This window comes from Peromyscus maniculatus, chromosome 3 (genome assembly GCF_049852395.1).
Source record: "Peromyscus maniculatus bairdii isolate BWxNUB_F1_BW_parent chromosome 3, HU_Pman_BW_mat_3.1, whole genome shotgun sequence".
NCBI classification, from domain to species: domain Eukaryota; kingdom Metazoa; phylum Chordata; class Mammalia; order Rodentia; family Cricetidae; genus Peromyscus; species Peromyscus maniculatus.
In genome coordinates, this window is record NC_134854.1 from 3,887,681 (window position 1) to 3,910,152 (window position 22,472).

The 22,472-nt window shown below is 36.0% G+C and overlaps 1 protein-coding gene across 1 annotated transcript in view; it reads left to right on the plus strand.

The window, feature by feature from the left end:
- Window positions 1-22,472, plus strand: part of Slc13a1 (solute carrier family 13 member 1) — an 82,087-nt gene that overhangs the window by 29,371 nt on the left and 30,244 nt on the right. The window contains exons 5-7 of the mRNA XM_006988395.4: window positions 173-230; window positions 312-360; window positions 18,363-18,514. Of these exons, the coding sequence (XP_006988457.1) occupies window positions 173-230; window positions 312-360; window positions 18,363-18,514 (259 nt within the window). The remainder of the gene's footprint in view (window positions 1-172; window positions 231-311; window positions 361-18,362; window positions 18,515-22,472) is intronic.

Sequence of the window (22,472 nt, forward strand, 5' to 3'; positions counted from 1 at the left end):
CTGAATTTGTTTACTTTTAATTTCAAATAAGCTTCCATCTTCTATTGCATACATGCATACATATGTAATACGTACATATTACACATGCACACATACACATTCATGCATACGCATGCAGACTCAATGATAACTCTTTACTTAAATGTTTTTTCTTTCATTTAATATTTTACAGAAACTATTATTGGACAAGAAACAAATGAGAGAAAAGAGAAAACAAAACCAATTCCAGGGTAAAAACTATTGATATTTTGATAAGGATTTTCCAAATTACATTTTAACAAAATTACAAACTGGGTCAATTTATGTTTCAGAAGCAGTAACGACACAGGGAAAGTTTCAAGCAAGATGGAGACAGAAAAGGTACATTACATTTGATTCCTTCTAAGTACTTATACATGAATTATATTAGAACTGTAATTGGTTACATATCTATTACATAAAATTACTTTGTATGACTACAAGTGTGGTCCAATGGTTTGATAAGTCTTTTTGGATAGGCACCCAGATAAGAATTACTTTAGGCTCTATAAACCAACATCATTACTTTTTTCCTTTTGTTAGAATATCAGTTGGCAATTATCCAACTGACTTTAAAGAAACACAGTTCTAATTGCAGAATACTGCTTTGGTTCTTATTAAATGTTGTTCACCTGGTATGCTGGTTTTCATTAGCATCATCCATGTTTCTTCAGGTTATGGGTTTAGAACACCTTTTCCCATATAATTACAAGTGATTGTGTAATTTTAGTTTTCCTGTTGTCACTAAAAATTCAGTGTGAAATTCATGAGTTGCTTCTGAAAAATACAGGCAAAGGAGTTGTAGTTGAAGAAAGGAAGGAAATGAATGGCAACATATAATTCATTTCCTTAGAGTAAATCAGTATGAAAACACTATACTGCATTGCACCGGCAGCAGAGTTTCTCAAGACTGCTGAAAATGATCCTACTTAGAAATAGTCCTACAGTAGCCATGGCATTAGGAGGAGGAGAGCAAGGTATATATTCCCTCTTTGGGCTGTATGATGTATTGGCATACAGCTCAATGGGAAAAGGAACATCATTGTTCATAGAAATTTCAAGGAAAGAGTGAGTTCTATGGAAAGAGGAAATAAATGCAAGATAAGGAACGATTAGTTATGTCCACCTGAAGATTTTTATGAGAAAATTTCATATATATTTGTTAAAACACTATTATCTTTGAGGATAGAACTATTCCTTATAAAACATTAAAAATTGAGAGTGAGGCTAGTGTGTTATAGAACCATACATTGGAAAATGAAGTTTGCATATGCTCCTGAAAACTGGTAAGTCTAAACAGAGGAATAAGAATAAATAAATAGCCTGTGAATTGCTTGGAGATATTTTTAGCAAGCTGGGTTTCTGGCACCATGCCTAAATTTTGAATTCAAATTGATTTGCTACCAGTTGTGTCCTGGGCCTTGTAGGGAGAGATGTTGAAAAATAGATTGCTCTTTATTATAACATTGCAGAATCTAGTGAATGTAAAACAACAAACAGGCACAAAAAAAGCTACAACAAAATTTGCCTTCCAAAAAGGCACAATTAGTTTAATATAGGCATGTCATGGAGAAGAGTAGGAGGTAAAGATGCTTGAGTCTGGGGAGATGACAGTCTGCATGAGAAGAGTGTGAATTCCTTGTGTTGAAGGATGGGTCTACTTTATTCTAATTTTGACCCCAGAATATCTCACAACCTGAAACACAGTAGGTATTAAATACTCCCCAATTCAGGAATAAGAGAATTCAAAGCATGAAAATAGGAAAGACACTCTAATTAGAGAGCATATTCATTAAAAGCTCAACTCAGCAAAACTCACTGGACACCTCTGCAGGACAGATGCTAGAGATGAGTGAAATGAAGGGGGAAGTTCCTTGAGCCTGTAGTGGAGCTGCTGAATCCTCTGTGAGAAGAAGCCTCAAAGCTAGTAGGCAATATGGCAAGTTCTGCTTTGGGATGCATTTTTCTGGTAATATTGTGAAAGGCAAGGGGGTATGGACCCTACTGTTTTTTGATTAATCACACCCTGGGAATGATAAACTTATTGAAAATATCTCCACTCTTCTAAACTAAGTAGGGTAGACTGGAATACAGAACACTGGGTTAGAGAGCATAGTGGGAGGAAAACCTTCCCATGGAGAAAAGTGAGGTAGTTGGAATTATATTGTAAACAACAAAGTCTGATATCTAAGTTTGGGAGAGAGAAACAAAACTTGAAGTGCTGATTCTATGGTCTCCTCAGACCCTAGTACTTTAAAATTCAAATATAATGGAAATAATTTCTTTTTTCTTTTTGCTGTAGAATGGGCTTTTAGAAAAAGAGAACAAATGTTTCTTTGTACATATAGAATATATTTTTATTTATCCTTTGAGATGGTCAGTGTTCCTTCTGTGTCTATTTTTTGGAACAATTTGAGGAGTATCGGTATTAGCTCTTCTTTGAAATTCTGGTAGAATTCTGCACTGGAACCATCTGACCCTGGACTTTTTTTGGTTGGGAGACTTTTAATGACTGTTTCTATTTCTTTAGGGGTTATAGGTTTATTTAAATTGTTTATCTGGTCTTGATTTAATTTTGGCATGTGGTACCTATCCATAAAATTGTCTGTTTCTTTTAGATTTTCCAATTTTGTAGAGTATAGGTTTTTGAAGTATGACCTAATGATTCTCTGGATTTCCTCAGTGTCTGTTGTTATGTCTCCTTTTTTATTTCTGATTTTGTTAATTTGGATATTCTCTCTCTGCCTTTTGGTTAGTTTGGATTAGGATTTGTCTATCTTGTTGATTTTCTCAAAGAACCAACTCTTTGATTCATTGATTCTTTGTATTGTTTTCTTTGTTTCCATTTCATGGATTTCGGCCCTCAATTTGATTATTTCCAGGCATTGATTTCTCCTGAGTGAGTTTTCTTCTTTTTGTTCTAGAGCTTTCAGGTGTGCTATTAAGTCACTAGTGTGAGATTTCTCCAACTTCTTTATGTGGGCTTTTAGTGCTATAAATTTTCCTCTTAGCACTGCTTTCATCATTTCCCATAAGTATGGATATATGTGGATTCACTTTCATTGAATTCTAGGAAGTCTTTAATTTCATTCTTTATTACTTCCTTGACCCAGTGGTGATTCAGTTGTGCATTGTTCAGTTTCCATGAGTTTGTAGGCTTTCTGTAATTTGTGTTGTTGATCAATTCTAACTTTAAGCTATGGTGATCCAGATACAGGAGGTTATACCAATTGTTTTGTATCTGTTGAGATTTGCTTTGTGACCGAGTATACAGTCAATTTTACAGAAGGTTCCACGAGGTGCTGAGAAGACGATGTATTCTTTTGTGTTTGGATGAAATGTTCTATAGATGTCTGTTAAGTCCATTTGAGTCATAACATCTGTTAGCTCCCTTATTTCTCTGTTAAGTTTCTGTCTGGCAGACTTGGCCATTGGTGACAGTGGGATGTTGAAGTCTCCCACTGTTAGTGTATGGGGTTTGATTTGTGATTTATGCTTTAGTAGTATTTCTTTTACAAATGTGGGTGTCCTTGTATTTGTGGCATAAATGTTTAGGATTGAGACTTCATTTTGATGGATTTTTCCTGTAATGAATATGAAATGTCCTTCTCCATCTCTTTGTTAAGTATAGTTTGAAGCTTATTTTGTTCAATATTATGATAGCTACCCATCAGCCTCTTTCTTAGGTCTATTTGGTTGGAAAATCTTTTCCCAACCCTTTACTCTGAAGTAATGTAAGTCTTTGAAGTGGAGGTGTGTTTCTTGTATGCAGTAGAAGGATGGATCCTGTTTTCATACCCATTCTGCTAGCCTGTGCCTTATAGGTCCATTGATGTTAAGAGATATTAATGACTAGTGATTGTTAATTCCTATTATTTTTTGGTTTTGTTAGTTGTGGTGATAATGTGTGTGTTTCCCTTCTTTGGGGTTTACTGGTGTGAGATAATCTATTGCCTGTATTTTTGTGGGTGCAGCTAACTTCCTTGGTTTGGAACTTTCCTTCTAGTTTTCAATAGGGCTGGATTTGTGGATAGGTATTATTTAAATCTGGTTTGTCATGGGATATCTTGTTTTCTCCATCTATGGTGGTTGAAAGTCTTGCTGGGTATAGCAGTCTGGGCTGGCATCGTGGTCTCTTAGTGTCTACTGATCATCTGTCCAGGACCTTCTGGCTTTCATAGTCTCCATTGAGAAGTCAGATGTAATTCTGGTAGGTCTGGCTTTATATGTTACTTAGCTCTTTTCCTTTGCAGCTCTTAATATTCTTTCTTTATTCTGTATGCTTAGTGTTTTGATTATTATGTGGTGAGGGAACTTTTTTTGGTCCAGTCTATTTGATGTTCTGTAAGGTTCTTGTATCATCATAGGCACGTCCTTCTTTAGGTTAGCGAAGTTTTCTTCTATGATTTTGTTGAATATATTTTCTGTGCCTTTGAGCTGCAATTCTTTTCTTTCTTCTATCCTTATTATTCTTAGGTTTGGTCTTTTCATGGTGTCCCAAATTTCCTGGATGTTTTGTGTTAAGAATTGGTTGGATTTAACATTTTCTTTGACTTATGAATTTACTTCCTCTATCAGACCTCCAACACCCAAGATTCTGTCTTTCATACATTTATGTAAAATATTTTGATCATATTGACTGCCACTTCCCCCTATTCCTTCCAACTCTCAGCCCAACCAGGTCTCTTAACCAATTTCATACTCCCACCTTTTAAAAATAAACAATTGAATCAAATTAGTGCTGCCTGTAATCATGAGTGTAGGATCATCCAGTGGAGCTGGAGCTACGCAGAAGAAAATTCTCCCTTTCTAGCAGCTATCAACTGTCAAGAGTTCCTCAGATGGTGGTTGGCCTCATGAGCCCCTCCCCCATCCATTCTGGAACTTTTACTGCCTTGATCTTTTACAGATCTTACATAAGCAGCTACAGCTATTATGAGTCCCACAGTTCTTTGCTCTGTTTACATCCAGAAAACAGTTGGGCAACAGTTCTCCCTAACCTCTGGCTCTTCCTTGATATTCACTGAGACTTTGGAAAAGAGGGTGGTGAGATAAAGATGTCATATTTAGAGATAAGCACTTCACAGTCACTTATGCTCTTGCCCTTTGGCCAGTTGTGAATCTCTTTATTAACCATGGTCCACTGGGGGTGGGAGGGCTTCTTTAATGAGGGCTGAGAAGTACACTTCTTTATGGGTATTTAGAAGGTAGAAGTTTGATACTATGTCTATTTAGCAAAATAATAATAGTAGGTCCTTCCTTACAGACTATAAACTGCCCAGCCATGCTGGTTTGGAGTACCATACATCAGTTCTGTCTTATGAAGTGAGCTTTAAATTCAACCAGAAAGTGGTTGGCTATCCCCATACTATACACACCACTCTTAATCTAGTAAGCATACCTTGTCAAACATGGTCATTACTATAGCTCACAGGGTTGACATCTGGGTAAGCCTTTTTGATTTTTCTCCCCAACAGCCTGAATAGCACCTTTTACCATTATGACAAATAGACAGTAGGGAGGAAGCTTCCAGGTCATTATCAGCTTGGTTTCTCCATGTTCTGTGCCCCAGCTATGTGGTATCTTCAGAGATAGGGTCTTACCTTCAAGTTCTGTTGAGTAACCAGGAGCAATGACTATAGAGTGAATTGCTTTGGAGGTCTATGACATGTTTCTGACCAACAAATCAAAGGGAGCCACACATGGTACTGGGTTCTTTGTTTGATAACCTATTGTATCTCGGAGAGCATCATCTCCCGTGTAGGAGAACTCTAAAACCTTTTTTAAGACTCATTTTTATTATGTTTAGTTATGTATATGTGTGTTTCTGTATTCTGTATATGGATATGCACACATGAGTTTGGGGCCTGAGGATACCAGGATATTGTGTCAGACCCCCTGGAGTTAGAGTTACAGGCAGATACATGCTGCCTGATGCTGGTGCTAGGGAAGAAACTTGGGTCATCTGCAAGAGCAATGTGTGTTCTTAATTGCTAAGCTCTCTTTCTAGTGCCCATTTACAAACACACAAACACACACACACTCTCTCTCTCTCTCTCTCTCTCTCTCTCTCTCTCTCTCTCTTTCAAAACTCCTTAATGTTAGTTTTCCCCTTCCCACCCCTTTGTCTGCCTTACTCCTCCTACCCCCTCTCCAGTTTATCCACAACCTCCCAATTATTCCACTTTCTGCCTTCATACCACATGTGCTCCACTGTTCCTACCCTTAAAAACAATCTTTCTTCACCACCCCCCATTAGCCCTCCCTTGTCTCCTGGGCACTAAAAATAAAACCTACAAATGTGAATTTATTTTGATTCAACAAATATACCTCTCTTTTAAGAATAAACAGGTCATATGGTTTATGTAGCAATTATAAAGAACTGCAGTTGTTCTTCATCAGGTTTACATTAGGCAATTTAACAGTAACGGATTATATGAAAGAATTTATTCCTAATTTATCTAGTTATGAAATATAAGGCATATTTGAGTTCATAATGTTTTGTTTGTCTGCATTCTTCTTGATTAAAATAAACCTAGTATAGTTTGACATTGCATTTTATCTACAAACCATAAAAGATGTATTTATTACTGGAGATGGTGATTACAATGAGCTGGAATTGAGGGTGATCGATATTCAGTTGTCCCTTGGGTTTCAGGAGCCGATTTAATAGTGCTCTAATCTAAGGGACACTTTCCTATGCTGCATACATAAGAAGGGAGAATTTTTATCCTATCAGGTTCTCCTCTCACTAGCATTAACAGGTGTCCTACTGATGCCTAGAAGGAAAGTGGCTGGCCCACGAATTCCACACTGCTCTCTAAACACAGTTGTCATATTTTTAGAGAAAGGAGCTGGAAAAAGAAATGGCGACCCCAAAGAACACTGGAATACATGGGGGATGATATTTCTCAGGTTCCACGTGACAGCTAGAAGACCAAACATCCCTTATAGGACTTTCATGAGAAATGAGTTATAGGCTTCCAGAAATGAAATCGTAGTCACCAAAGGAAGAAGCCACTGGTTCTTTTGCCTCTACTACAAGCATTAGCATTATTCAAAGAGACAGTTCAGAGTTTTATGTTCTCTTCAACTCTAAACCTTCAGGCAGCTTTGGATAAACAAAATTGGAAAATCAGTATGTTTTATGAAAATTTTGAGATAATTGTTTTTTCATTCATTCAATATAACTTGTTCCTCAAAGGTAAAAAAATAGTTTAAGAGAACAATATCATTGAGCAAATTGCATCAAGCTTTTAATTTGGTGTTGTTTGGTCTAGGGGTGAAAATCCTTATGGCTGAAAATTAAATTCTAGAAGGCAACACGTCTTAATACTTGCCAAGAATTTCAGAGTGGGTAAGCATAGTAATAAACAGTTCTTAACATTAGGAAAGAAGCACATTAGTTCTGCAAAGCAAGGCAAGAGCAATTTAGAACACCTGGCCCTAGACTAACTATAAAATTGGTACTTTAAGTTAAATTACAGTTGCTGAGTAGACATAACTTCTTCTTCGCCATCTCTTGACTGGATGAAATTCAGTCACCAGGTTAATTGTTGGACTAGTCAAGTCCTGCTCCATTCTCATTTGACTCTACTTAGATATCTCCCTTTACTTTGGAAATCTCATGGCCAAGAGACAATATTAACAGAGAAGGTGAGCATGCACAGAGGGAATAACCATGACCCTTTAGGAATTGCATCCACCATCTACAAACTCACTTTAGATATTTCTAAAATCTCAACCAAATTCAAAGTTCCAGATCCTTTGGTGGCTATACTTCACTGTGTTTCAATAAAATATTTTCTTGTTAAATTATTGCTGATTATATATTTTCCTAAAATTTTTCATTTTATGAATTTCAAAAATATTACTGAGTAGAGAACATAAGCACAGCCATATTGAAAGAATTTGCAGGTTAATTTAACTCACAAGAAGTCCTGCACAGGGAATCATTCACTTTAGAACTGTTACTTGAGAACAGGAGCAAAGAGAGACTGCTCATCTGCCTAAACCAGGCCTAAGTTTACTTCATTCTCAATTTGTTTTCTTTTATTAAATACATTTTGAGTAAAATGTTTCACAACTTATAGATATCTTTTAAAGTAATGGAACCTTTTAAATGTCAATAAAATAAATTAAATGACACATATTACATGCCAGATTTAGAAATCGTGATTAAGAATTTTAGAAGTTTCTGTGGACCCTTTATCTGGTTCTGCTTCTTCTTTACACAGTCACCCCTATGCCTTCGCAAAGACAGCTGTAGTCCAAAATTGTGTGTTTTTCTCGGTTTTCTCATGTGTACTAGTAAGAGTAAGGGTTTGAACACTACAACAAATCTCCAAAATACAAAGGGTTGCAAGAAGGTTGAAATAGGCTGCAGTGGTGGCTCCATGTCTACTTTCTGCTTTTCCTGCCCATCCTCAGCACCAAAGCTTTTCGTCTGTTACAGGCTTCCTGTCTCCCTCTGTTCTGTACTGTCGCTAGCAAGGACAAGAAAGAAGGCAAATGGATTCTTTTTTTTTCATTTAACAAATGGATTCCTATGATTGTCCTGGGCCTAGGACTATTCAGATTTTTCTATTTCATGTTTAATTAGCTATAGTTTACTACAAATAAATGCAAATGTGAAGTTATTCATAATGTCATTTATTTTCTACAATATTTGTATTTTTGTACACTATGTATATCTTTTGTCATTTCTAATATATTTCCCTTGTGCTTTTAAGCCTTAGTTTTTCTTTGAGATCTATTAAATTGGTCTTACAAAGTTAGCCAAGTTTAGAACTAGATTATACTTCAGAAGAGAGTTTTTGGTGTTGAATCTCTACTTTTTTGTTTAATAGAAAGCTATTTGAAATATATTTTAGTAATTATTCCCATACTTTAAAATTCTATTGCCTTTTGACAATTCTGTAAGAAGTCAGCTAGCTATCTGTCAAATTATCATTACTTTTAGCCAGTCTTTTGTCATTGGTTACTTTAGAGGTGTGTGTGTGTGTGTGTGTGTGTGTGTGTGTGTGTGTGTGTTAGAGAGAGAGAGACAGAGAAAGAGAGAATGAATGTGTGTGTCTTTAGAACATCATTTGGTATCTATATGAATATATGCTTCCTGTGTCTGAGCTGTCTCTTACAAACACAGTCGATCGTCAGTGTTCACTGGCCTCACCCTAGTCAGGCCAACCTCTAATTAAACACTCTCAGTAACCTTGTTTCCTAATGTTCTCTTTTGTTTTTTATATTTGTCTGTGGACTTGTGGATTATTTACAAATAATTTAGGTAAATCCTACTATAGTTCAGCAATTCTTCTTTAAAAATTTAAAAACTTTAGTTTCTGGTCCCTCTGTTGGTCACTTTCTGACCATTTTTGTTTTCTGGTCCTTCTCACACTGCTGCCCAATTTTCTTACATGTTTCATGCTTCCAAATGATGAAATGCTAATTTTCCTTGAAATCTCCACAGGAAAAATATCTGAGTTCAGGGTTGCAGCTGCCAACAGGAGTTTTCAATTATAGTACCACATTTCCCTTAACTTACAAGTAATGACAACTTATGTTTTAAAGTATGTATGATAAAAAATTTCAGGATATTTTATAGTTTTCTTTAGCTTAACTTGACATTTCCTTCTCTCTATAGAGGTTATAGGCATCACAAATGTTTTCCTATACTCATCCCCCCACACAGCTGGCCTTGGGCATTATCTTCCATTCCAAATTCCCTTTGTAACAAGATAAATGAAATCTCTTGAGCAAAGTCAGACATGTCACTCCCTTACACTTTATTTTATTTTATGGTTAATACAGATTTCTTCTTTCATACAGTTCAGTGAGATATTTTTCAAAATGATGTTTAATGTTTTTAATTTAAAATTGTTAAACAAGGAGCTTGATTTGCTATGATACTAAATAAATAATATGCTATTATCTATTTATTATTTCAGGCATTTTACCACTACAGAAAGAATATCTTTTATCTAGTACCACATATATTTTCCCTTAGCTACAAAATTGCAAAGAAAGCTTCCAAATAGTTAGCATTTAACTTAATACAAGTTTGTAAGTAAATATTGTATTGTGAAAACACATGGTTTTAAAAGAATTGCTGAAAAGCAGCATCTTTTCACACTGAAGAGCCTCCACACCCTGAATGCTAAATTTTAAAAACTGTTCTGTGCATCTCCCTATTGCTTTGTAAGCTGGTATTCCCATTCACAATGTGAAGCGTAGTCCTTTAGTAGCTTCAAAAGATGGAAACCCTATTCCAAAGACTATTTCGATAATTTCAGTTTTACTGAAACCCTGAGTCCCTCAAGTACTGCTGACTAGATCTTCAATAGATCTTCATGAAGTGTCCATTCCGTAGTTGGGGAAAGAATCCTCTCTTACCTTTCATCCTGCTCACTTGCTTATTAGCTACATGCTGTGATTTCTTTGCAGAAACCATTTCCTTACAGAAATTATTTCAAGCTATATGCACATTATGGAAAGTCAAGCTTAATTAAAACTAAATAACAGTATCTGATATTCATTGAACTGAGCACATGGAAACTCAATGTGCAAACAAAATGAGGCCCGATGTTTTCATTCTTCTGTGCCTTTGAACTTTCACTCTACCCGCGCTTCATTAGTTATATCATCCGCTGACATATGGAACATTAAGGCACCAAAGTTAATCTGTTCATTCATTATTAGTAAAGAGTAATTCATTAAAACAACAGCAACTAAGGGATTGCCCCAAGGTAGTGCACATAGTAAGCACACACTCTACCAATGAACTGTATCTCCAGCCTAATTTTTTTCTCTTATTTCCACACAAGGTCTCACTAAATTGCCCAGGTTGTTCTTGAACTTATTATGTAACCAAAGACTTGTCTGCCTCAGCCTTCTAGGTAGATAGCTGTCCTTGAACTCACTTTGTATAACAGAGACCTTCCTGCTTCAGCTTTCTAGGAAGATAGCATTACAGGCCTACATTACATTTTTGTTGTTGTTTTAATAGAAATATATACATCAGAACTTCATTGAAATGACATGTTAAACAATTCAGTTTACCTCAACTTTATCTGAATCTCCATTAAAATAAGAACAAGTAGATTTTTCAGCCATAATCACGATCATTTTGTAATTATAAAGGTAAGGGATAACAGCAAAATTATTCCAGAAGCTGGAATGCCAGTGAATGGGTGGGAAAGACTTGGCTATCTGTGGGCATGGAATTGAAAATCAGTAATGAAGAAGGCCAGTAGATCAATTTAAACAGTGCATACATCAAAGTATTTATGTTGAAAGGGGAGAGGGTTGACAAACCCTCTTTGCTTCTGAAGCCATTAAGATTCCAAATATCTTCCTCAAATCCACAAAGATGCTGCTCTTCCATCAAGGAGAAATGTGGTCATTGGATATGGCAACACAGAGAATAAAGAGAATCATAGATGGCTGTAAGTCAAGGGAGAGATCACAATGAGACTAAGGCCACCAAGTGAAAACTCATGCCAAGGCCATTAAGTAAAAGCTCATGCCCTGGGTGCAGGGAACCTGCAGTTCCAATGACCTCCAGAAGAGCAGGCAGTTGAGACCTGCTTTCTGTTCTGCTGGAGCCAGGTCTTACTCTGATGCCCTCCAGATGTCAACAGGCAGCAGTCCAGAAGATCTTCCCTGGGGAATGCAATCAGCACAACAGAATAAACATCAGCACCCTGACATTAGAACTTTCTGAGAAAAAGCCTGCCAGTGAAGCTCACAGCCAAGAGCGAGCCCCAAAGCACACATGCCGAGCTTCGGAGCAGTGTTTCACTGCTTTAAATATGAGCAGGCAACCCCAAATTCCTAGATGTCTGAAGAAAGCCTGAGGCATGAAGAAGAAGTTCCAAACAAACAAAGAAATCAGCTATGTGCAGGAAACAGTCAGTGCAAGGAGAGGAAAATATGAGAAAGGAAAACATCATTAATATGTTTAGAGAGGCAAAAGAAAAAATTGCATTTATAAGATATAATCAGCATTCTGGAGAAGAGAAAGAAGAGACAAGAATATAAAATATAGAAATATACAGTGCAAATAAATGTATAAAGTATAAATAAAAATGAAGATTTCAGAGCATACTGTAAAGGGAAAATTCAGATGATGAAATATGAGAAAACAAGAATAGGAAAGCAATGGGAGACTCAGGAAAAAGGTAGAGAATAAAGAGAGGAAGAACTCTGAGAAATTCAAGAGAACTTCCAGGCTGGAAGAACGAAACATTTATCATTAAAATCCCACTGATGGTAGCTCAGAGGCAGACCTCACAGGGCAGATCTCATTTGAAATCTGAGAGCTTGCAATACCATGGGTAGGAAGAGGACCCCACAAGCTTCCAGCTTTCAGAAAAGTAGAGGGACTGGGGACTGATTCCTTTTAAAAGACTTAAAAATATATGGTTAGTTAAATACCCCTCTCTATTTACACAGAATATTCAGAGACAGTAGAAAACCAAATAGTGCCTTCAAAATTCCAAATAATGCTTACTTCCAATCAGCACCAATGCCCAACCAAAAGAACAATGAAGTAAGAGTTACCTAGTTAACTCTGGTAATTCTAAGGGGGAAATAACCAGATGAAAATGTCCTGGCAGATATAATACCTAGACAATGAAAATGGAGAATATTTGATGTGTTTTAAGTAGCCTAGCATTTGATTGTAATGGGAGGAAATTTACAGAAGGGAATATTTAGAATTGAGTGGCTTGTCCACAAAATCCTGAGCAACTGAGTCTTGTATATCACTATATAAACTCCTTTGTCTACATCTATCTATCCATGTATCTATTCTTATTCAGCTATTTTCCTATTCACTGAAACACTGAATTCTACTTTCAGACAAATTATGTTGTTTTAATGTTAGGACCATGGAAGTATAGAAAGTCTGGGTGTGTTAGGAAAGGAAGCTATAGGAAAAGTGTTAAATGTTGCTTATGTGGTGTATAAAAATTGAATTGCAAGCCGGGCGATAGTGGCGCACGCCTTTAATCCCAGCACTTCGAAGGCAGAGCCAGGCAGATCTCTGTGAGTTCCAGGCCAGCTGGTCTACAGAGTGAGATCCAGGACAGACACCAAACTACATGGAGAAACCCTGTCTCGAAAAACAAAACAAAACAAAAATTGAATTGCAATTCTTGCATCTGAGAAACTAAGATAAGGCCTGAGTAGTGCAGGCATGTCTACTTGGGAAAATGAAGCAGGAGAATTTCCAGGTCAACGGCTGCCTGGGTGGGCTACAGAGTGACTTTAAGGCCAGCCTGAGTAGCTTAGTGTGACCTTGTCTCTAAGTAGAGAAGTAAAAGAGTTGCAGATGTATGGTCAAGGCTCTAGGTTCACTCTAGTACAAAAAGAATTGACAGTAGGTGAACACTAAGGTGAATGCACATCTACACAAAGAGATCTGCAAGGTTACAAGCTAGCTGTTGGCAAGCTGAAACTGCTGGGCAAGAACTAATAGCCTTCAGAATCATCCTTTTATAATGATGAAATATAAACAAAAGCTATAGTGTGTTCAAAACATATTCAATCCATTCTAGTAAACTGACTTGTGGGGCCTCTAGAGATGATTGGCTGGCTGTTGGTAATTCATACCTGTAATTTCAACATTCAGAGTTGGAAATGTGCATCTTGCCTCTGACATTTACCATCATTGCCACCAGGAGGCGTCACAAAGTGACACCTAGGCCTGAGGTTTCTTCTGACTTGTCTTTGATCATGTCACAGATTTCTGCATTTGGTCATGATCGAATTGAAACTATTTCAGTTACTCAGAAGATCTAGAAAAACACTAGCAAGTTCTTAGATGTCGTATTTCAGTGTGTATGACACTACTGTATGTCAATTATTAGAATTGGGTCAAATTCTTAGAAGTAGGTTTAAAACCTTACACAAATAAAAACAAATAACAAGGGAAGGTAGTAAAAAGGAAGTCACCGATAGGGAACTATGATGAAGGAACTGTGGCTTCAGTTCTGTGGTGAATGACTGTCACATTCAAGGCTTGTTTAAGGCTTATTCTGAAAAAAAATTGATGTTTGTTCCATATCAAATATAAATACTTGTCTGCTCTAGTAGTCTATAACCCTTTTACATGTTAAAAAATACATGTAAATTATTTATATAATTACAGAGGATACAAAATATATCAAGAAGGCAGCAGATACTATAATTACATTATCAAGAAATATATATCATCATTAACATTTTGCCATATCCTTTTAGCATTGTTTCTAGTCACCTATGCACATGTGGATATGTTATGTGTTTGATGACACACATCAACCTGTCTATGTAATTTCACAGAAGTCTTCACCTTATGACATAAGCAGTCTCCCATTCACAACACACTCATGGTACAAGAATCACCTGGCCACCCTGGTACAAGAGTCTTCCTGGCCACTTGTACCTCATACTTGTAGATGCTTCACATTTAATTTAAATCCTGATATTGGGGAAAATTATAAAGGCCACTCCACGTAGTTAAAAGGAAGATTTATTTAGTGGATGACTTACAAATGAAGGAATGGATAGGTCGCGGGGGTCTGGGGAAGGCGTATCGCAATCCAGCGGTGTTCTCTGGAGCTCTGCACAATCAATCTCCACCATCCAGGGTCCAGGCGCAGAGAGCGCACCCAGAGCGAGCGCTTGCCCATCCAGCTCTCAGGTTTCCAGCACCTCCCCTCGCCCCGCCTCGTAGGCGTGACAGTTGCCAGAGTCTCAATGGGGGTTGGAGCTTCCAGATCCAAGCTGGAATGGCTACCCACTACATCTCCCCCTTTTTGTCTAAATAAGAAGGTTCTAAACTAATACAAGACTATATACAAAGGAATGGTTATCAAATATTGTCCAGAAATAATGAGGGATAATGACCTAGATAAGATGTAACTACAACCAATGCAAACAATATCAAGCAAGAAACACATTCTAAAATCCAGAGAAGTATAGAGCATAGGTAAACGGCATGTTATAAAGATCATTCAAAGGTGTCCTATCCTAAAGAACCTGAATCTAATACTTAATATGTTCTATCTAAGATATTATATATACTAAGTTGTAACTATAACTGCTAGTCTTCAATCCCATCAAAGACCTGAGAAGGAACATTTCTTTGAAATGCTTATATTCATACTCTCCTCCCCCAACACCTGACTCAGTATGTAAAAAACATATACACAACACTTACCCAAATCCTCCACTATGAAGCCACACAGTGATGGTTTTCTCATTCCATATTTACAAACATGTGTATCCTTCTGGGCAGGGTCTTACTGTCTGTCCCAAGTGATCTAATCCGGCTTCTTCTTGCTCTGGTGTCAAACATTTCATTCTAGATTCAAACTATTGTCTTAAAAGGACACCAAAGATTTATTGCTGTGAAACTTTCTTTTTATTCATAATTTCTGTATTAGCAATTGGCGCTCCTTGCTTCAGCAAAACTACTTAACCTCAGCCTCCCATGCCCACCCAAAAAGAATGACAATAAATCTCAATTATGAGGATTATGGTCACAGGATGGGAAAAATATGCATCTCCCATTCTACACCAAAAATATTCTATGAAACATTTGATTAGTGTGATCAATTGATGTATAGATCTACTTATTGTGAAATTTGAATTGACCCTAAAATTTCTGTCTGTCTAAATCCATCATATCTACACGAATATCAGTTTATGTGCTCACACTGGAATTAATGCTGTTTTTACATTCTTTATGTAGAAAAAGACTCTGGCATCTCAGTATGAAGTTATTTTTATTACAAACTTTCCAGTGCATTTTAATCATTATGCCTATATATGCAAATATTTATAGTTCGTCTTTCATACAAAATCTATATTTTTATTTGTTTTTAATCTGTAAGCATTAGTGTCAATGGGGAACAATACATAAACTACATTTTCAAAAACCTACATCTACAGTTTAATAATGTCCAAATTATATATCACTTCTTGGATTGTTGGATGTCTTTTTATGTAGTAAAAATATTTAATGTGTAAGCTATGTTCCAAGTTTTACTTAGGTTCACTCATGAAATTTTTAATGAAATTTGCCATATTTTAATACCCTTTTGGGTAACTTTTAAATAGAAAAAACATAGAAAATACAAATCATTTCCATGTAGAAAACATAAGGCAAATGGAATCTTTATAAATTTCTTTCTTTTGGGTGAGGAGTAGATACCTGTGGGTGCTGACCCTTAAATTAATGAAAAAGTGTGAGCTAAATTATAGTCCATGGTGCTCGACCCTGCCATGCTACATGACATTTCTACATCCATGATGACTTTTAGAGAGCAGCAACTTTTTCCTTATCATCATTTTGTGAAAAGGCCTTACCTTGCCAATAGTGCAGACAGCATGCATATCTGCATGGAATACCAATGTACCCTGTTGTGCTTGGTGGGTGGGAATATACATTGTTACAGCATTATATAAAATACTATAAAGGTTATTTACAAAATGAACTGTAGAACTAACCTATGATCCACCAATACTACTTCTGGTCACGTATAAAAAAAATGCGATTCAGGTTAGAGATAATGTCTAGTCCCCAATAGTCATTATAGCACTATCATGACATGGATAAATGTATTTTTAAAATGTGTTCTTGGTTACCAAAATAACCCATGGATATCATTATAGCAATTCTTGACTATTTACAATGTGTCCCATATACTACAGATTTAAAAATACCCTTACATGTTAAAATACATGTAAATACGGCATGATAAAAGATGTCAAGTGCTAATATAGTTCTTAGATTTATTTGAAGACTGGAACGTATAGAACAAGTGTGAAACCATCAATGGTTGATCCATGGAGTCTCAAAGATATTACTAGATCAGCATAGGCTAGAGATAATATTGACTTAGACCAAGATGACATTATGGCTTTGGATATGGAGGAATCTAAACACATTCGTGGCACTTTAAGTAAAAAGAGATAAATGGAATTAAGTGAGTAGAGCAAAAGAATACTTTCAGGAGGACAAGTCACACAGAGTAAGGGCTGCAGCTCTGGGCTTTAAAGCACAACAACAATTTCATTGTCCAGCTTTGCCACTTTTAGGCACCAACACTGGATAATTCATTTGACATCTATGTGCCTTATGTCTTCATTAGTAATTTGGTATAATATTTCCCAGCTCACTATGATAGAAAACTTTCATGGATATAATGTGGTTCGGGGAATCCTGAACTGTACAGTGTGGAAAAGTGATGTTGAGCATAAACAAGTTGGATGTGACTAGCTTCTGCCCTGTGACTTCCCGACCATGCTGGACCGTAACCTAGAATTGTGAGCTGAGTCAACCCTTTCACTTCCTCCATTTTTGTCAGGATATTTTCTCACAAAACCAGAAATGAAACTACAGCATATGTTTTAGGCAAAGTGGAGAGACCAAGCAAGACAGAAGAATTACATGAAAGCACTAAATGACTACTTCAGAATATCATGGTCAAAAGTAGAGGGGAAAAAAAAAAGAATATCCAGTTTACATGATCCAGAGAGTGTGAGAGAGAAACAGTGTGTGTGTGTGTGTGTGTGTGTGTGAGAGAGAGAGAGAGAGAGAGAGAGAGAGAGAGAGAGAGAGAGAGAGAGAGAATGTGTGTGTGGACATGCAGGATGTTTTGGAAGATATAGTGAATAACAAGGATTCTGATTCCATCTCTCAATACTAAAGATCAGGAAGATGAAAACATTTGTTTGCTAGAGAGATGTCTTATTTACATCAACCATCAAAGGACCAAGGAAGGAAAATGCTCCCAAAGATGTTGAGGAACTTGCTGATGATGTGCCATCAATAACAGCAGGAAGTGATAGAAATCTTTGGAAGTTGTGATGAGAGGGAAGAGATGAAGGAAGAATTGGCTCAGAGACAGGAAAGAAGTATTAAAGAATGACTGAAATTATGTTTGGGAAGTATTTCAATGTCTTGCTTAAATGTTTATTGTATTGTTACATTTCTATGGACAAGAAGGTATTATGTTATTAGTTAGCCCAGGCTGCTATAACAAAATTCCACAATGCCCCATTTGTCACACTTATGTCTAGGATTCAAGTCTGGCAGGGTAATGGTGAAGGCGGCTTCCTGGGCACAAACATGGCCACCCCCCTGCATTTCCACTTGGTGGAGAGAAATCTTAATGTCTCCTTTTAAAGGGGCTTTGATCTCACTTTATGACATTAACTCTAATTAGCTACCAAAGATTCCATCTTCAAACACCATCATGTATATAAAACAGGAGAGTTGGAACACATTCATTATATAAGAAATGTAGCTATGACTGCAAATAGACTGTTCTCATAATGTATTTTTTTATTAACAGAACTCAGTTACAGGAACAAAATATCGGTCAAAGAAGGACCACATGATGTGTAAACTCATGTGCTTATCTATTGCCTACTCTTCAACCATTGGTGGGCTGACAACACTCACTGGTACCTCCACCAATCTGATCTTCTCTGAACATTTCAATACGTAAGTAATATGAGATTGGTGATTTAACAAGTGGACAGCAAATAAACCATAGAAATTGTTCTTACCTGACTCTTCAAATCCAGAAACTGAACTGTTACGCAGGATTTACATATATTTGCTTCTTATCAGGATTTCTCTAGATCTAGAGACCTTCCTTTGGATTGGGAATGAACTATGCAGGATCTAGTAAATTAACGTGTACTTGAAGATTCATTCTTCTGTTAATCTAAGATTAGATCATGTATTTGCAAAATGACCTTATTCTGCCAATATCACTGACAACATGCTTGTCTTCATGGGATGGAGCAGCATTCTGATCTGAGCCTCTTACCAGAGAGAGAAAAATTTTCATTGCGAAATAATTCAATAATGTGATAATGAGCAGACATGAAAATACACTGTTGCATCAGACAATTTATTCAGAGTTTGGTACTGAGCATTTGAACTTAAATGGTGAACTGTGAACAGAGGCTGAGGTTGGCAACTCCAAAAAAATCTGAAGAATTTGGTAGCTGCCAGAGATGAAAGCACTAGAATATCTTACTGGTGTATAGATGATTAAAGTTTATTGTTGTGATACCAGAACATTACAAAAATTGGGGAATCTGCAATTTCAGCCAAAGCAGTGTTTTAGTTAAAACTTCTACAACTTTACTTACTACTTAATAAAATTTAACTAAAGAATATTTCATGATGTAATTCTTCCTACATAAAATAGTCACATTTTGAAAAAGTACTATGAGAATTAAATGTGTAAATAATGCTAACATATTTTGTATTATGTAAAACTATTGAAGCAACCATTAGAAATACATGTTTTTCTTTGAGTTCAGAAACAAGGTCTAGTTCGAGTATTAAAGGTGCATTTTATACTTGCCATAGTATTAAGAAGATGTATGGCATTTAAGAAGCCTAAGAAGAGGAGATAGATTTTTCTCATAAAAAGTAGGGTTCAGAATTAGGGAATTAATTACACTTTAAAAATCAGGACCTCAGATTCTTTGGCCCTTCTTAAATTATTTGTAAAACATTTTTCATGCAAATTTTCTCCAACAAATCCATCACTAAGAATGCCATTTTCCATTCTCCAAAGAGAAGCATCTTGGGTACAAAGAACAATGATGTGGAAGTACAGGCTCAATATTAAAGACCTTCATGTGTATTTAATGTTTCTGGGAATACACATCCATTATACATTTATTTTTACTTATATATTATATATATATATATATATATTATTTTTATTATTTTAAAAACACTGTATTTTGATCATTTTTCCCCTTTCTCAACTCTTTTCAGATCCTTTCCTTCTCCCTATTCTCTCTCTCTCTCTCTCTCTCTCTCTCTCTCTCTCTCTCTCTTTCTCTCACCAAAATAAGACAAAAATGAAAATCAAAACAAATAAGCACACAAAAAGATAAATAAAAAGCCTTTAAAAATATGTAGTACATTCTTCATTGGTTAACTATACCTGGGTATGGGGCCTGCCCTGAAATACCCAATGCAATCCACTGGAGAAAATTGATTTTCCCTTTCCCCACAGGTATCAATTGCAAATAGCTTGTTGGTTAGGCATATAGCTTTGTGTCCACTTGCCCTTTTCAGTGATGCCCCATAGGTTTAAAAAATCACTTAGGAAGAAATGTTTGAAAGGTAATTGATTTATAAATGGAGGACTTCTGAAATTCAGTGTTGAAGGGCTATATTACATGAACAGCTAAACTCAGAACTAGAATTGCACCTGAATCATTTCTACAAGCTAGAATTATATCCACGGTTAAGAAAAGAGATTCTGCATCTCAGCCGGCTCTTCAGAATCCTCTTCCTAATGTTGAGACCCAATTCAAACAGTTTTACTATTGTTAGTGTCAGAGAACTGCTGTTATGTATAGAATAGTAAGACCATTCTAATGAAACCACTTTATACATTGAATCCATGCAGAGTTTGCCCCCAGCCTTCATATTCCTGTGTAGTGTATCAACCAGTTTTAAAAATTATTTTTATTTCATGTTTCTTTTGATTATTTACATGTACTAATCTATTTTTTAATACCAGGTCAAGAGCATTTTGACCATTTAAACAAATGTTTCAATAACTTTTCATGAATCTAATGTTTCTAATTGTGAAATTTGACTAAAATTTCCTTTAAATTTAGAAACTATTTAATGTATACCTGGAGATGCAGTGTTTTTCTTCAAAATGTTGCCTTTACATTAATAGTATATAGAAATCAGGATTAAAATAAAATCAGTTACACCATTTGATAAAAAAATGCTGTTGTAAAAGAGAAAAACATGTCATTTAAAAAATTTAATTTATATCATTAAATAAAAGTCACTTAGTAAGCTTTTCTTTGAATGCTTCTTTGCAAAATAAAGTAGTATCGTAAAACTATGATGGGGCAATGTTCACTCAATTTCATTGGAAAAATGTCAGACGCTTAAAGCTCTCCAATATTTATTATTTTATCATGTGTTTAGAGCTATAGCGATATTCTGCTTTATTTAGGAATTCACTAAGACAATACAATTTTTTCCTTTTTATAAGGCTTGCCATTGTTTTGAGAAATAATGAATTTGCAATGACTTTTTTCAATGCTGAAGGCTACAAAGTAACTTAAATATCAGCAATTTCTGTCATTGATATTTAAAGTAAAAGGCCATCTTCCAAGTGAACTATTGAAAGGAAAATATTGTATAACCTATTTTGAACCTGTCTATTTAATCTTCTAATTATTATCACCTATCTACTCATAAATCTGTATGTCATTTTTATAGATAGGTTGAGAGATAATGATAGAACGTCATCATAATAGAAATACTTCAAAAACTGCCTTCATGAAAACTCACCTCCCCAGAAACTGAAGGTGTGTTCTAAGGGAGGACTTTGGTTACATACTACAGAAAATTTGGTAGTGAAAATTTGACATGATTCAGAAAAACTTTAAAGGCAAACAGTATGTAAAGTGATTGAATTAGTGTGAATAACTCATAAACTAATGGAGCAATGTATGCAACATCTTTTTTGAGGACTGGAATAGGATCCATTTTTTTTTAACACAGCTTAGCATATACTATGCTCCCAGATTGGCTTTCTAAGAGTCTAGGGAAAGGAAACCAATTAGGAGTGCATTACTAATGTGCTGACAAATGATGAAAGGCAATTTCTGAGATGTTACGATTTAAATCTAAGACGCTGTACAGCCAGAAGGTCGTTATAATTAATCATGAGAGTTCCAGGTTAAAGCAGCTCTGGCGACATCGGACTAGAGAGTGGCGCATGAATTTCTATAACGGACATGGCAGATCCACTGGAAATATTAACAGACTGGATGTGGACAGACTGATGTGTGTAGCTGAAGCTTTCCTGTGTCCCGCCCAGTCTGCAGCCACTCAGACCCAAGTAAACACACAGAGGCTTATATTAATTAAAACTGCTCAGCCATTAGTCATGCTTACTACTGACTAGCTTTTATATTCAAACTCAGCCCATTTCTGTTAATCTATATGTTGCCATGTGTTCCATGGCTTTATCTGTGTGCCATGACATGCTGCTCCCTGGATGGTGGGCTGGCGTCTCCTGACTCAGCCTTCCTCTCCCAGAATTTTCCTTGCCAAGTTATCCCACCTATACTTCCTGCCTGGTTACTGGCCAATCAGCATTTTATTTATCAACCAATCAGAGCTACACATTTTCATAGCATACAAAACATCCACAGCACCTCCCCTTTTCTGTCTAAATGAAAGGAAGGTTTTAACTTTAACAGTAAAATTGCACATAACAAAACAGTTATCAAGCAAGAATTATAGTTATAATATCTAGTCTATTTATATTTGAAAGACAATAAAAGATAGTCTCTGTTAGTAATAGAAGTTAGGATAGAAAGTGAATCAGGTATATTTTTGACTTACCAAAATAAGATAGATAATGGAATATTTTCTCTGAGTTTGTCAAATG